This window comes from Canis lupus, chromosome 31, assembly GCF_011100685.1.
Source record: "Canis lupus familiaris isolate Mischka breed German Shepherd chromosome 31, alternate assembly UU_Cfam_GSD_1.0, whole genome shotgun sequence".
Classification (NCBI taxonomy): domain Eukaryota; kingdom Metazoa; phylum Chordata; class Mammalia; order Carnivora; family Canidae; genus Canis; species Canis lupus.
In genome coordinates, this window is record NC_049252.1 from 9,944,316 (window position 1) to 9,960,822 (window position 16,507).

The window sequence follows — 16,507 nt, forward strand, 5'->3', positions numbered from 1 at the left end:
CCAGTTAATTAATATCTTTGAAACGTGATTTCTTCATCTGTAAAATGAGCATAACAGAATTTGTGATAATGTGGAATGTAAAATAGACTTTCCACTAATCATTCTGAGTACTTTATATAATTATCTGAATTTCTTATAAAGGTGTTCAAATGTGTGTGGCTAAAATTGACAAAGACAGCCAGATCTACTCCTGCTATAAAATTTCTGCCGACTGCAATAGTTTTGAAAGGAGTTAGGTATAAATACTACCATCTATGCAAGATGAAGCAAATGATTGAAAATAAAAAGAAGATGCAGAATGTTTCTGAAGTATACGTGTGCCCTTAAAGAATTTCATAATATGACTTTCTCTTTTATGAAAAATTACCCTACTTTACTATACATCTCACAATAACACAAACAGCCTACTCATAACAATTTGGAAGTTCCTCTATGAGATCAGCAATGTTAACTTAGATGACCTATCTATGTTGCTTTACTGTTGTTCAATTAAGGAAAACATTTGGGTATAACAAATCATATTGAGGTATGTTTCCAAGTTGGATTATAAATAAGAGCATATCAATTTTTATGTTGTATTTACTTACAAAAAAGAACATTATAACCCTCTGGGATCTGTTTCTCGACATAGTAATTAATTTTCCAGGTTTGTAATTAAACAGTTTCAATACGTTACAATCAGGAGGTAATAACATTCAATTAAAGGCATAAGACACATTTTCACCTTAAAATGTTTTTACCCTTGAAGTAATACCAATGGAAGAGGATAAAATAGGGTATTAACACTTTTCAATTACGCTAAATGACTTTAATCCTGCGAATGATGTCCTACTTTAATTAGAAGCTCTTCTCTTTATTGCAACATGATGGATGTCCACTTTATTAGATTTGAGTGTGACACTATAAGCCCACTTTACATAAACATTACCATGTTATTAAACCCCTTCTAAAAGAAGTGATGTTTGCGAGCATGTCAGGAATATAATTTCAAAATGCTATTGCCCTCCTATAAAACTTGTATTACTATATAAGGCTAGACATTTTCATGCATATGAAACAATTTGAGAACAAGCTAATTCTCTTGTGGAATCCAAATATATTACTGAAATAAACCATCTAAAAGAGAAGGGTCTAAATTTTAAAGCCTCTTGAAAATGATACAATAACTCAAAGTATGCACTTTCCTACAATTAGCCATTAGAATACTAATTTACATAGCACTAATACATCAGATGGGCTTAATTCTCCCTGGGATCTCTTCCTCTACAATGTAGTATCAGTCCACCTTCTAAATGATTCGTTGACATGGAAAATGGCATATGATTGAGGTTAACCCATCATCTTTATTCCCTGCTTGTGTGACATGGGCACAAGAAAATGGATTACAAGCAAAACCCAAGAATTCTACAGAGCTCTTCTTGCCTTGAAGTGCCTAGGTATCTTATTAGTGCTAATTGGCATTATCAGCACATATTGAGGAATATGGACCATTAAGTCCAGGCTCTTAACTCTACTGATGGAGAGTCATAGATCACTGTAAAAATTGGATACTGAAGACAGTAAGACCAATTTATTTTTCCTAATATTCCAATTCATAATTTGTAACTTTACGATTTGCTCTGGCGATTCTCTTTTGTTCTCATTTACAGTTTCTCTCCCTCTCTGTCTCTCTCTTTCTCTTTCTCTCTCTCTTTGATGCAAGGGAGATAGATGAAGGAAAGAAAACCAGACCTAAGATTATAATCAAATCAAGTTACCTAACTGGAATTTTTTCCCAGAGATTAATATCCCTGGAGTTACATGCCACTTTGTCAAAAAAACAGAAAAAGAAATACTTTTAATGCTATTTCATTATCCTTAAAGACCATTAAAGCAGAATGTAGTATATTTAAATGCCATGTTTATTGGGCCACAGGTCCAATACATTTTATGCAATATCTTATAACAACATAGAGCTATTTTAAGGCATGTGATTTACCCATGATACAGCTGTATTTATATAATAATGAGATACAGAATAATGAGATTTGACTCAATACATGGTTTTAAAGTGTAAATTTCCAAAAATCAAACTGATTTACACCATTGTATTTATAAAATTGATAAATAAATAACATGTTCATTTCATTATTATCAGTGGCTTGAGGGAATAACTTTGATGGACCCCAAAGCCCCCCTAGGCAGGTAGAGGGAAAGAGCCACTGACAAGAGAAAAAATATTGTCCAGCTACCAGGGCTTTCCATCCCAACCTTCGCAGGTTCTATGTGGGTTTGAGGGCAGAGGTGACCAGAGTAGTGTTGAGCCTCTCCTTGGTGCTGGACATTAGTGTCTGGGCAGGGGGACACCTCAGGTTCTGGCAGCCCTGACCTGAGCAGAAATATGAACTTGACATTTTAGGCAGGACACAGGGGAGGCAATTTCACTTTCCTAATTTCCAACAAGCTGTTAGAAATAGCGTCTTGTTTGATCATAATATGTAAAGCACTTTTACATATAAACTAACTTAATCATGTCATCCTCATAATTTATGCAAAGTAAAAGGTATTATCCACAAAATTTAGATTAAGAAAAAAAGCTTCAAAAAAGTTCAAGAGTGCTACAAGGATTATACAATCATATGGAGGGAAAATGGCTTTTAAATTCTATCCTTTTTCAAGGTGTGTGTGTGTGCGTGTGTGTATACACACGTGTTAGAAATATGTTGTATTGCTTTATACTCTCTTTATAGTTTGGGTTGTTTGCATCAAACAGCAATTTTTAAGTGAAGAATCAAGAAACCTTGTGAGTAGAAATTGATTTATAATCACTAAATGATGGGAAAAAAAGATAAATATTAGGGCCTGGAACAGTTTTGATGTGAGGAGGCAGTGAGGGGCCAGCACTTTATCTAATCTTTACACCCATAAATCATAAGGGAAGTGACTCAAACAAGGAGCACTGAAGAAAGAAGGAAAGACAATGTGTCCATCTGTACTGAGCTGGTCAAACTGCTAACTAGGGGTGGTTCAGAAAAATATAGGAATCTATGACATTTAAAGATGATGACTAAGGGGAACTTACTGATGCTCCTCTATCCAGATAATCAAACATTAATTCTGATCAACAGGTTCTCTCTATGCAGTCTAAAAAAATTTCCCATCTCTGGCAAAGTCTTTAGATTTCCTGGGACTCTTAACAATGATTTGCATTATTCCCTAGGAAAGTCTTCCAGAATTTGGACTAACAATAAGGGTGCTGAGGCCTACTCCTGAGAACTATGCCTCCTTGAAGATGGTACTGGAAAGTCTACAACAAAAATATCTCCCGGTCCTTCAGGAATGGGCTGATAAGTTTTAAGGCAAAGAGCAGTTTCTGATTTAAGCTTGAAATTCTGTTCATTGCCTGAGAACCTAGAGGTTAAGTGCTTTGTTCCAATTTGGCCAAGGCCTAAGTGGAAAAAAAAATAGTGTATCTGACTTACTTTGAACAGAGTCTGAAAATAAATACTACTCAGAGAGGGCCACAAGTGGACAAACCAGGGCATAGCAAAGACCAGGCAAGAGTTGGTTGGTGTATAATGTGTTATTTCCTATCTAATCCCATTGTGAAGGAATCCAGAAGGGATGATGGAAGTAAATATCTATCCCACTCATAAATGGAAGTATCCTAAGTGAATGATAAAGAAAAGGTATTTATAATACCTATCTATGAAAGGGAATTGCAATTGGTTTCTAGGTGGATTGATAATGGAAATATTGTTTGACTGTTTTACATGTGACTAGGATATTCCAAGAACTCTGTATCTACAAACTCATTTAATAATCCTAATGTAGCTTGCTGCAAGGGAGTAAAACTATTTTTCTGTTCAGAGATTTTAAATAGGTTTTGATTAGACTTTTTAAGATAATTTTGTTACACTGGGTTTTATCTATTCTATGTAAGGTACAGAATTTTGGAAAATTAACACTAGAAAATAAAGAACATTATATTAGAACATCAGACTCTTACTTATTTTAGAATTAATTGTTCCATTTTTTAGAAATAAAATAAATTCAACATTGATAACAGGAAAAGTGAGGCAAATTTGAGGAGCACCAGAGACAGGAAGAGTTCAGAGATTTCAGAAAAGCAGTCAAGGTTTCACACTCACCTGGCTGCCTTCTTTTTGCCAAAAAACAGCTGGCTGTGGGTTTCCTTTAGTTTCACAGGGAAATGTAACTGTTCGACCTTGAGCAACAATCTGATCTCTTGGCCTAACCACAAACTGTGGAGGAGCTATAATTTAAAAGGAAAGAAAGTATATAAATATCAACCATTGCCAAAGAAAAAGCTATCAAAGGGAAAATCTGGTACTGGGTGGATTGCTCAGAGCCAGACAAAAGCTACAATTTTTATTTTTATTTTTCCCTATCTTTTAAAGCATATTTCAAAATACAATGAAAGGAGAAGAGCACTCTCTCAAATGTAAGGAAAAGAAAAGTAAACTTATTAGTAGACACTTTCTAAATCTTGTACATAATATTCCTGTAGCCCATGAATTTGCATAGGAAAATAGATTTTTAATGTATTCTAATATTTCTTAAAGAAAAATATGGTTTCCCAATTTGGTTTTGCATTTTGAATAGATAAAGGTAAAAAAGAATCACTTCATTACCCAAGTATCTCCTTCGGCTGAAATTAGTCTATTCACAGACATTGACCAATTCCTGTAATATTTGTAAGACACTGTTCTACATGCAGAGATACCAGAAGGCTTAAAGTATGATCCCTTGTCCTCAAAGTGCTTATATTCTAAAATGGACAAGTTAGTGTTGAAGACATCAAAGAATTGAAGATCTGGGAATTACATACAAAGATAACTAATGATATAATGGCATGTATGAAAGGGGTTGACTCTGCTTAATTAATTTCATTTAGATAAGCAAGCATTATTCAGACAATTACTATGTTCCCCTACTGACACTAAGTTACAGAGATAAAAAAAAAAAAATACATGGCAGCCTTTAAGGAACTCACAACCTAATGAGAAATACAAAACATGATGATGACAACAGCAAAAGCAAGGTAAAACAATTATCTAAGACTATCCTAAGCTCAATAAAAGACATGCTTTCGGAGAACAGCACTTAAATCATAGTACTTTTAAGAAATGTGACAGGACTTCAGGAGAGAAGGAGGATCCCTTTATGTTATAGCAGCTGTGAAAGGCTTACACATTATGGGGCTTTGAGGAAAGGGCAGCGTTTAGCTAAGTGGAGAAAGGGACTATCAAAGGGAAAATCTGGTACTGGGTGGAGTGCTCAGAGCCAGACAAAAGCTACAATTTTTATTTTTATGTTTCCCTATTTTTTAAAGCATATTTCAAAATACAATGAAAGGAGAAGAGCATTCTCTCAAATGTAAGGAAAAGAAAAGTAAACTTATTAGTAGACAAAGGGCAAGAAGCAAGAATACATCTAAGGTACAGTACGTAATCTGGCAGAAAAGAAGGGTTTCAGTTGTATGAACATCATTGGCTGAAAAATGTAGATTTGAATGTAGCCTAAGAAAGTCCTCGTTCAGGATCGTTCTAAGATAAGAAGTGATAGATGCAAAGCAACATTGTTGGAACATTTACCCTCTAACGAATGTGGTATGGTTTGTGAGGGAGGGAGCTCAGTCAATAAAGTAGGAAGTCTGGTTGGAAGACAAAGGAAGTGATGTAGGCAAAGATAATGAGACCTAGACATGAATAACTCCAATAGAAAAGAAAATAAAGGGATGGGTGGTAAAAATCCTGAGAAAGTTCAGGTTTAAATTGGGAGCTAATTGTAAAAAGAAGGAAGTGAGATGGTAGACAGTAAAACTGGAAGTTTTTACCAAGGACATCATATCAAAACCCACTCCTGTGAAAAACAGCATGTTTATTCCACGACTTTTCTCATCATCAATTTACACTTTAAATTGTTGCTTATGCTAGAAAACCAAAGATGGAAAAAAACTTTAAAATCAATTCTAACTTTTAAAACCTGCTGTTCATGGCAGCCATCCTAAAATTTGAACTCTAAAGAATTAGAACAATAAATGATGTTCAGTAAAGGTTTTCTACCAGAATTCTTTTGACTCTTCCAAAGTACACAAGAGCAGGTCCAAGAACAGAGTAAAGATAGGGTAGCTTCAAACATACAACCAGTTACCCATTCTTACCAGAATGCTAGTATAGAAACAGCAGCAGCATTTTTATTTTTATTTATTTATTTATTTATTTACATTCACTGAGACTTGTAGTGACTTAGTTTTTGGTGTTCTATTATACCGCCTCCTAACTCAACACATTCAACACATACCCCATGGACAGCAGGGATAAATCTACTAAGTGAAATTTTCTTCTATAACTACAGATAACAGAAGATTCAGTCTAACAGGATGGAGAACCCAGATTTATGGATCTATTTGAACAGGATGTGGTTTATGTTTCCTTGCATTTCCAGGAGATTACTTGCTTCTTACAATCTTCTTGTTATTTCTAAACAATTTCACTGAATCAGCAGATACATTGATTTTTGTTCCATGTTTTCTAATAGGAACAATAGATTAAATCAATGTACAAAATTACTTCAGGGACAACTCTTAAAACACTGCAATGTCCATTTTTCAGGGAAGATATGAAACCACCAGATTATTTATGCCAAAAATGCGTTAGGATTGGTATTTATCATCTCTAATATCCAAGAAAAATAATATGTATTAAGCAAAATTTAAAGACCAGATACAGTTCCCACTTCTTAGTAATCCTATGAAAGACAAGCTTAGTGCCAATATGGACACTAACTAAGCTAGAAGTATAGAGAAACAGCTTGTATCTCATTATCAAAAATTTTTTTTAAAAAGTGGATTTAGTAAAAATCATTTAACAGCCTGATAGAAGTCATACATTCAGCTTATTTGTTCATTTGTACTGCTTTGGGCTAGAAAGAATTTAAATTGGCTCACATATCTAATTAGTAAAACCTTAAAGCCCCACATGTGTTATGAAGTTCTTCTTTATATAATTAATTTTTAAAATGCAGTAACTGAGAATACACATGAAGTCACCAAATGAAACATCAAATGAAAAGAATGAAAATATATTTGATAGTTTTAAGCATATTACGCTCACTCTGTGTCTGCCTACCCATCTACATCAGTAAAATTAACATCTATACTTTAATTATAATCGCATACTTCCTGGTATTTAATTTAACACAAATAGAGCAGTGTATTATCTGTAATACAAAAGGCAGAGGGCACTGGGTAAGAATGGGTGGAAGAGCAGCAAATAGACCAGGTGATGAAGAAAGGAGAGGCAAGATGACATAAAGGGCTACGGTTGAGTTATGTTTTGAAGCACAAGTAAGAGTTCACTGGATGAGGAGGAGTAAGGTCACTTGGAACAGAGAGAAGCAGATGTAAGGCAGACACATGAGGAGCTGGATGTGTTAGGGTAGTGTAAATAGTCTTAAGAATAAAATCAGAGAAACAGAGTGATATAGAAGGGCCAGATAATTTATGCTAAAGGAGCTTAAATTTTGCCCTGAAAACTATGGAGATCTGTTCAAAGATGTTTATGCAAGAAAGATGTAATAAGATTCATGTTTTAGAAAGAAGGCTTTTCTAAAAAAGAAAGGACAGATGCGAGGCTGGAAAATCTTAGCAAGTTAGGGCAGAAAATCCAGTTGAGAACTGTTAGTTATAGTAGCACCTTAAGAGAACATTTCATCAGAACCTTAAAGGACAAAGAGATTCTGTAATATTACAATGTAACATTTACGCGTAATGATAAAACCTAAGAAGACCAGGAAATCATATTTTTTTTTGGTTTTTATCCAATACTGATTTTTTAAAAAGACCTCTAACAAAATATTATTAGCATTTGTGTTATTCATGCTATGGAGTATTCTTTTTTTTTTTTATTTCATTTATTTATTCATGAGAGACACAGAGAGAGAAAGAGACAGAGACACAGGCAGAGGGAGAAGCAGGCTCCATGCGGGGAGCCTGACGTGGGACTCTATCCCAGGTCTCCAGGACCATGACCTGGGCTGAAGGCGGCGCTAAACCGCTGAGCCACCCGGGCTGCCCTATGGAGTATTCTTTCATGTGATTTTTATTTATATTGCATTTTTATTCCAAGTTATTACAAATACACTCTATTTCTAAAGTACCAAATAGTTTCATGTCATCAGAACTTAAGCCCCATGCTGCTCTCACTGGAACTGGACTCACCTTATCATCTTTAAAAATAAACAAATGAAATATAGATATTAAAGCTAAGCAAAATAAAAATCTAGAGTATTTAAGTGTCTGAAAATGTACATCCTTTCCAACTGTCACTTAAAGTTGGACCACCAAAACAAATTGCATCAATCACTTTTACTTCTGCGTACTCTCTCTGCTCCAGATCTATATTGCAATCTCCTGTGAAGGACTATCAGCTGAAGGAATTTATTTTTGAGGTTTTAAAATGAAAAACTGCATCAATAATTCTTCTGCTAACATCTCACATTTTCAGTATTTCTGCCAGGTGGTGGTGAAAATGGTTTGAAAAGACAGTACTTGGCTGATAGCACCAATGGGAGGGAGTAGGCAGAGGTGGCATTTTATCAATACAGCAAGGTAGCACAAAGTGTGTTATACATAAAATGGATTTTCTATGATGGCTCTCATTAAACATAAAAAAAATGATCGGTTTCTCAAGATGACAATTCCAAACATATATTTAAAGCCAATGTGAATCAAAGAGGTTGAATTATAAAATCCCGATGAATATACTAGTTATAGAGATGGCAATTCCCTTACATGTTTCTAAGACAGAAGACTACAAAATACATATTTATATCCTCTCTAAAATCCAAAAACAGTAGGCAAATCTTTTGTAGTTGTGATGTAATAGTATAGTTGCTTAATCTGTTAAGTGATTATACCTTATTGTTACAGCTGAAACAGGAAATGAGATGAAGAAAACAGTGGTACAATTCAGTGGTCGATGGATACTTATAAGTTAAAAACAATAGCTTTATAAGAAGAGTGTGTTGTGTGATTTCCAGAAAAGTAGACCCAAATATAAAAAGGTCAATTGAGATTAGAGGTCTGGTATTGTTCACTTGAAACGGCATTTTTGAGAATTTAAATACAATGCACAGTAAATTAGATTTGATTTCTGCTAAATTATGCTTTGATACTGCATTCAGCCCAAGCTGGCTTCAATCAAAGTCAGGCTACAGCTCTGTTATGCTAATGCCCACTGATGGAAGTGAGTGGGTGTTATGGAAATCAGATGGCTGAACATGAGTAGGAAGCATAGGCCATGCATGAGGTGGGCTTGGAGATGAGGGGATGGGGAGACCTAAAGGTTAATCACATCATGTTCTTAGTTGTTTTTACAGGAAAATATGACTTTCTATGGCAGGCATGAACATGGAGATAGTCATGCAGCAGTTGCATATATTAATATGTGACAGGATGGTTACAGGCACACTCAGCAGATCTTTCTTTGGTTATAATTTTTGCCTGAGTGAGTAATCTTCTTATTCTGTAATAATAGGCATTTTGAACTCTGTATCTTGAACAAGTAGAAAATATTTTTTGGCTATTTAATATTTTTGCTCCTCAAATTCTAATATATTCTATAAACATATTTGAAAAGCACAATCATTCATCATATATTTGTGTTAAAGATTTGCTGAGTCACAACTTTCTTAATACCATAACAATAATTAACATTAATTGAGTGTTTATTAAAGGCCAGGCAGTGTGTTAAGCCATTCACATGCATTATCTCATTTAATACCCAAAGAAGCCTTATGTATTAACTACTACCATTATGATATGAAGATCATCAAACTAAATCTTATAAAGGGCACACAGATTTTTAAAGCTTGAAGCACCAGATCAGAGGACAGGTTTGACTTATGGTCCATCTAATGCCAGAGTTGGACCTCTTAAACACTGAGTTTTAGATTAAGTCAGTTAACCACGGTCTGACTAAAATTTGCCATCTCTACTACCAAACAAAAAGGTAAGAATTATATGCTATGATTTCTGATATGGTATAAGGATGTTAAAATTGTAACATTGTTTTCCCTAAATAATTGCTTTGATTATTAAAGCAGCATAAAACCTATGATCTTGCTTTTTCTATGCTACTGAAAAGTACAACCTTTCTCAAGTATACTTATTTTAAGTCATTCTTTATTCAAAAACCTACAATGGTTTTTCTATAGCTTGCCCTTGCAATGCTTGCAAATTGTTCTTCCCAGTGTAGCATTCTAGCTTCCATGAACTGGCCTGAGATTTTACCATCCTGACACTGGCTCGTCCCCAGACCAGCTCTGGTATGTCAACTGAACAGTTTACTTTTAGCCACTCACACATGTATTTGCTTGTGCTCGTGGTTCACTCATCTCACTACCTATTATTCTTAGATCCAATTTGTTGACAAGGATTAACCTGAACATACGCTGTTGTACTTTTCTTGTGTTCTTTCCACTTTAAAGTATCTGCTCTTGCTTGCATTGCCTTTGATTTCTATTATTCCCCCTGCCTCAGTGTCTTGCTTCCTCAGTTCAGTAGTAACCACCTACTGGAATAGGGAGCTACAATTTTGCATTGAAATGGCCTCTTTATTTGGCCTAAAGAAAAAGCCCCAAATAGTAAACTCTAAATGAATGTCTTGAGAGGAAATTAAAAAAAAAAAAAAAAAAAGTTCTTGATCTAAAGCAAATACTCAATGTTTTTTCCATTTTATCAGACCACAAGGATATGACACATTCTCACCAGTGACAATGACTCACTATTGTAGTAATTTGGGTGGAGGGATGCCAAAGATAATATGTTGTTTGAAAAAAACTTCCCAACTGATTCTGATATACCTATCTGTAGAGAATGCCGCTGTACCATATTGGAAATTTATGACACAAAGACTACAAATGAGTAGTCACCACCCCTGAGTGACAGTATGGACAAATAGAATATAGACAATACAGAAATATAGAGGACTTGTGTAACAATCAATTCTAGATTTTCCTGAAATGAAGTAGTTAATAGGCTTACCCTCACGAACAATAAACAATGAGAAGTCCTTTCATTAAAATGCAATATAGAGCAGGAATAAGAGATGGATGTTTACTGACTTTATCATTAGAACAGACTAACTTCTAATTGATAAATGATTGTTTCTTCAACTTACTTAATTCTATTTAATTTTTACTATTTAACACTTCATTTGACTTCAAAAGAATTTCTGTTAATAATATTGGAAATGCATAATGTCATGAAATATTTGATTTGAAGCTTATTAACACATAATTCGTCTCAGAGGAAGCAGTGCATTTATAATGGAAAATATAATTTAGGGATATAGGACTTAAAGTAATCACTTTTATAAAGTCTATTTAATCACATTTTATTCATTTGTCATTATTTTCAAGGAATACAAGTAATCAAATGCTAAATTACCTACCTTTCTAGTTAACCTTTTTCTTAGTTAACTAAGTGCATGCCAATAACTCCTCTACATAAGTGCTATGTCTTCTTTTTCAACCAGCCTTATTTCTAGCTAATATTAAAAATTCCATGGAAAAATTCCAATATTTATGCTTCTATTCAACAATAAACTAGTAATTATCTATCTATATTTGTGCTTCTTTAATAATCTAGTATCTCTTTATAAATAAAAATACATATACATTTATCTATCTATGCTTCCTTAATGTCCCTATGAAAAAGGAAAAGTACTAAATGACATATTGGTTTCATAAATATGAAAAGTAATGTAGATATTCAAGGGAATAGGGTGGCTACAAAGAATCACAATTCTTATATTTTTTATCTCTTTAGACTTTGCATTCTAGTCTACCTACAAAATGTCTCAATATACAAATTGCATTCAATCTTATATGAATAAAGATATGTTGCAATTATGCAGCTATTACTCTCTACATTTTAGAACTACTTTTATGGAATTTATTGGTTGTGGGAAGACTACGTTTTTAGGGTTCATATAATAGCTAGAACTCTAAAAGTAACTCACGGTTATTCAAAGTCTGAAAATCAAATTAGGACATGGAATTAGTCAAATGAATTATACAGTGTGACTTAAAATAATGTAAGTGGCTTTCTAAATTGACATATACAGTAAGCAATTCCAAGGAATATTGAAAGTACTGAGTTTCAGTAGTAATTGTGACACACATACAGAAGTACACAAGTTTGATACCATGGTGAAGATTATTTTTTTTAATTTATAGTCACACATAATATATTCCTCCCTGTAAAGGAACAATGCAAATATTAAAATGAAATAATTCTATGATGATCTAGAGTGCTGAAAATGCCTTGAAAAGAGTAAATTCATTTGGTTCAAAATATGTTAAATTCTTGGATTTTATAGACAAGCACATAAAAACAGTGTTATAATAAACAGCTATATACATTTATCCATTTTGTATTTAGTCTTCATTGTTTTTTAAAGACAACACATAACTGGAAAACATCACAGTAATAAAATTTATGCTATAAATGAATTCAGATATTGGTTGGCACTTTAACCCATAATACTATTTAATTATTCTGAACAAACATTTACTGTTTTATTTTGTGTTAAGTTCTGAGGATACTAAGATCTCTGTCCTCTGGAACTCCCTGAATATAGAGGAAACTCCCATGGAAACAATCAAATCTGATACAACATGAGGAACATGATGAGGGTTGTAATACAGGATGTCCCATCATTATGACAATAATTTGACTTAGTCTGTCTCCAACAATTGGGGAAGGCATGGAGAAGAAAGGAGAGAGAGAAAGGGCGAATGAGAGAGAGAGAGGCAGGTTGAATTGTTCCTTTGAAATTAGGTAGATAAGGAAGGGAAAGTGGGAATTTATTCTTCACAGAGGGAAAAATGCATACATTATGACAGAGATATGAGTTTCTCAGACTGCAACAACTATTACCTTGACCAGCATGCATCACCACCTTTGGCAATTCAGGTCAGTCCATTTGTTAAACTGAAGGATTATGTTGGTGGGACCATGGATTTTTTTCCATGTAAATAATCTTTATGGGCTTTCCAAAGTCCAATTGAATCCTCTATGGTATTAAATATTTCTACATTGCAATAAATGTAGCAGTCAATCCAAAAGTAACTAAGTTGGATATGTTTAAAGATGATTTTCAACTGTATTATATTCCAGATAACTAAAAGAGATTTCATTTTGATTATAGGTAAGCATAGGAAATCCATAACTATAGGAAATCATTCTGAGATTCAACATGCAAATTACCTTCCAAATTCCACAAAAGTTATAAATTGAGAATGCCTAGAAAAATCTGACAAAATTTTAAACAAATTCTGGAATTGTCAAGCTTGTTTTCCTATATTCTTCTGTCCATTACCAATAGTAGTTTTACTTTATTCCTTGCTTTCCTGACTAAAATACTGAGAACAAAATAAAATTTTGTTTTTTCTAAGGAACTGTTCATTCTCAAAAAACAAAACAAAACAATAAACTATTTAATTGAATTATTAAATAAAGCAATATTTATATTTTTAAATGATCTCATTTTTCACCAACAGAAAGAGAATAGTTTAATGAATAGTGAAAAAAACTCTATCTAGATCCTAACCTGGGAAAACTAGACTTTTCACATTGCAGATTGAAGGAGCTGTATGTATGGAAGGTGAGGAGGGGATTTTTCAAGTAAATGGTGAGACAAGACATCCATTTTCACTCACTTAACCTGTCAACTTGCCAGAACTGTCATGTCAGCACTGCAGCTAAACCACGAAGGCTGATCACATCCCATTATCTCATTTTTTTTAGAAAAAGATTGCATGAAGATGCCAATCAGAAAAAAAAAAAAAAGGAAAAAAAAAAACTTGCAACCAAGAAACAAATGTACTGATGCTGAAGGGCTGCTTAGTTAACGGAATTTTAATATGCAACTGCAATGTTTCTTAATAACATTAATTACACGCTTAGTAAGGCACCATCCTAACTCATTAGTGCCTTCTTTTTGTTGTATTTTATCTCCTACTAGCAGAATGGGGACTATGTGATTGGCCTACTACCATTAATGTTGCTTAATCTTTTTATAGCACTATTTAAAGCTGCTTGCATAAACATTTTCTAGGCAAGTATTACCTATGTATGCATATGTGTGTATCAATTAACTGCACCAACATTTGGCTTGCCCCTACCACATGTGTTATGCTAGACCTAGAGGCAGTAGAAAGATAAATACAATAATGTATTTACTAACAAAGAGCTAATAGTTTTATAGAACAGATGAAAATAATATCCCTAATAAATCGAGAAAGCAATGTTTGCCATAAGAGTTCTCAAAAGCCTTTCAGATATATTTTAACTCAAAATTTAATTTAACTTGGTAGCTTATATATTTTTAATGAATCTAATTATGCAATATTCCCTTGTGTGATATTTAATATGTTTAAATAAGTAGTGTCATAATTCAAATGTCATGCATGTAATTTTTAGGTGTAATGCACATCATAATGTCTATTTTATAGTACATATAAATACACACACATATATATCTACCATGATATCTCTTTCTGTCAAATTACAAATCACAGTAACTTATATGTTATATGAAAAATTTTACTTTCTTAGAAAATGTGATTAAAATATTCTTATTATTTCTTTCTGGCAATAGCCAGTAAAGTCTCTTAATACTAGCCTCCTAATACTGCTTCATTCCAGATTATTTGTATTATTTTGATGTTTGATATTTATAGTACTTTAATTTTAACTACTAAGTTAACATATTTAGTTTTTATTTTATTCTTATTTGAATAGACTTCAAAATTAATAAGTATTTATGTTTTTGATACTTAGGCTAAGATAATGGAGTAAAGGCTTATTACTCTTTTCCTCTATTTATTACAAGAGAAATTAATAATATACAAAAATACCATAGCCCCAAACCACAAATGATAAAGTACTCCTGCCACAAACATACTCAAGTCTGGAGAAAATGAGGAAGCACAGTAAATATCAACTAGCCTCCATCCACAACCTTCTATCAATACCAATTTCACAAAAACTATCTGTCAATAATGTGAGAGCCCATCCCCTGGTCTTTGATGAGAAGAAAAAAAAATTTAGAGTCAAGTAAGGGACTTGGGAAATATGAACTATGACTTTGTAGATAACCAGGTAAAACGCAAAAATTGAGGAGAAGGTACCGAAAGAAAGGAAAGCCAAGCCTATGTGAATGACAAAATTGCAGGGTGGCCTCCATGACCTTCACTTCCTGGAGATACTTCCATGATTATGTTAGATCACATGACAAAAGGGATTTTGCAAATGTAATTAAGGTTACTAATCAGTTGACCTTAAGATAGAATAATCAGATGGGCCTAAGCTAAACAGATGAGACATTTCCATCAGGAAATTTTCTCTAACTGATAGCAAAATGGGAAGTCAGAGGAGATATAAAGCAACATGAAAGATTCAACAGGCCATTGCTGAATTGAAGGTTGTAATGGCCATATGCAAAGGCTGCAAAGTGATCTGTGACCCATTGCTGGAAACCCACAATGACATGGGACTTTAATTCTATAGCTGCAAAGAACTTAATTCTGCCAACCAACCAGAATGAATTTTGAATTGGATTTTTCTGGCGAATTTCCAGAAAAGAGCTCAGCCTGACCAAATTCTTGATCTTGGCCTATGAAATGCTAGGCAAAGGATTCAGATGAGTCTGTTTGGCCTTTTTACATATAGCTCTGTGGCTTAATAAATGGGTGCTAATGAAGTTCCTCAATTAGTGGTAATTTGTGATGCAGCAGGAGACAACTAATACACCTAAAAACCATCTTTATTATGAAGCACGAATTATGAAGAAAGATGAAGAGGGGATTTCATATGAACTACAGGGAGCTTAAAAATTAAAGAGATCTGATCTTTACCACCAGGGTCACTAGCATATCAAGAAGAAATAAAATCGTTTTTGATAAAATATTCAAGATAACAGTCCAAGTAGGGGTTGCTGAATTACCCTATTACTTTCCATTTTCCCTTCTCCAAACATCCGAACTCTAATCTTCAGCAGTTAACTAAACAATTATCTGGTAGGGTCTAAAAATAGGATCTATGTAAAATAAAATAAAATAATAAAATAAACTAAGCTGTACATTAACTAATTGTTTAATCATTGACAGAAAGAACATAATCAATTAGTCAAAAAAAGAAAAAGAATCTTTAGCTTCAAAGAATTACCCAAGGAAATACAGAAATACTTTAAGAAATAGTTGTCTATAGTCTAAATGAAATTACATGCCATAGGGCCTCTCTTTTTAAAAGGAATCAAACTTTAAAAAAATCCTCAAAAGGGATAGAAGAGCTCAAAGGCAATTGGAGGTAAAGAATATTAATTATATTGAAGGTTAGCAAGGAAACAAAGAAAAGAGAAAATAAAGTTAAATGAACAAAAAGAAACAAAAGAAATGGTAATTGCAATTGGAAAAGGGAGATAATATAAGCATT

General features: G+C 33.4%; 1 protein-coding gene across 17 annotated transcripts in view; it reads right to left on the reverse strand.

The window, feature by feature from the left end:
* Positions 1 to 16,507, reverse strand: part of ROBO2 (roundabout guidance receptor 2) — a 1,638,467-nt gene that overhangs the window by 104,097 nt on the left and 1,517,863 nt on the right. For all 17 annotated transcript variants that reach the window (XM_038581205.1, XM_038581204.1, XM_038581210.1 and 14 more), the window contains one exon: positions 4,131 to 4,255. In XM_038581205.1, the coding sequence (XP_038437133.1) occupies positions 4,131 to 4,255 (125 nt within the window). The remainder of the gene's footprint in view (positions 1 to 4,130; positions 4,256 to 16,507) is intronic.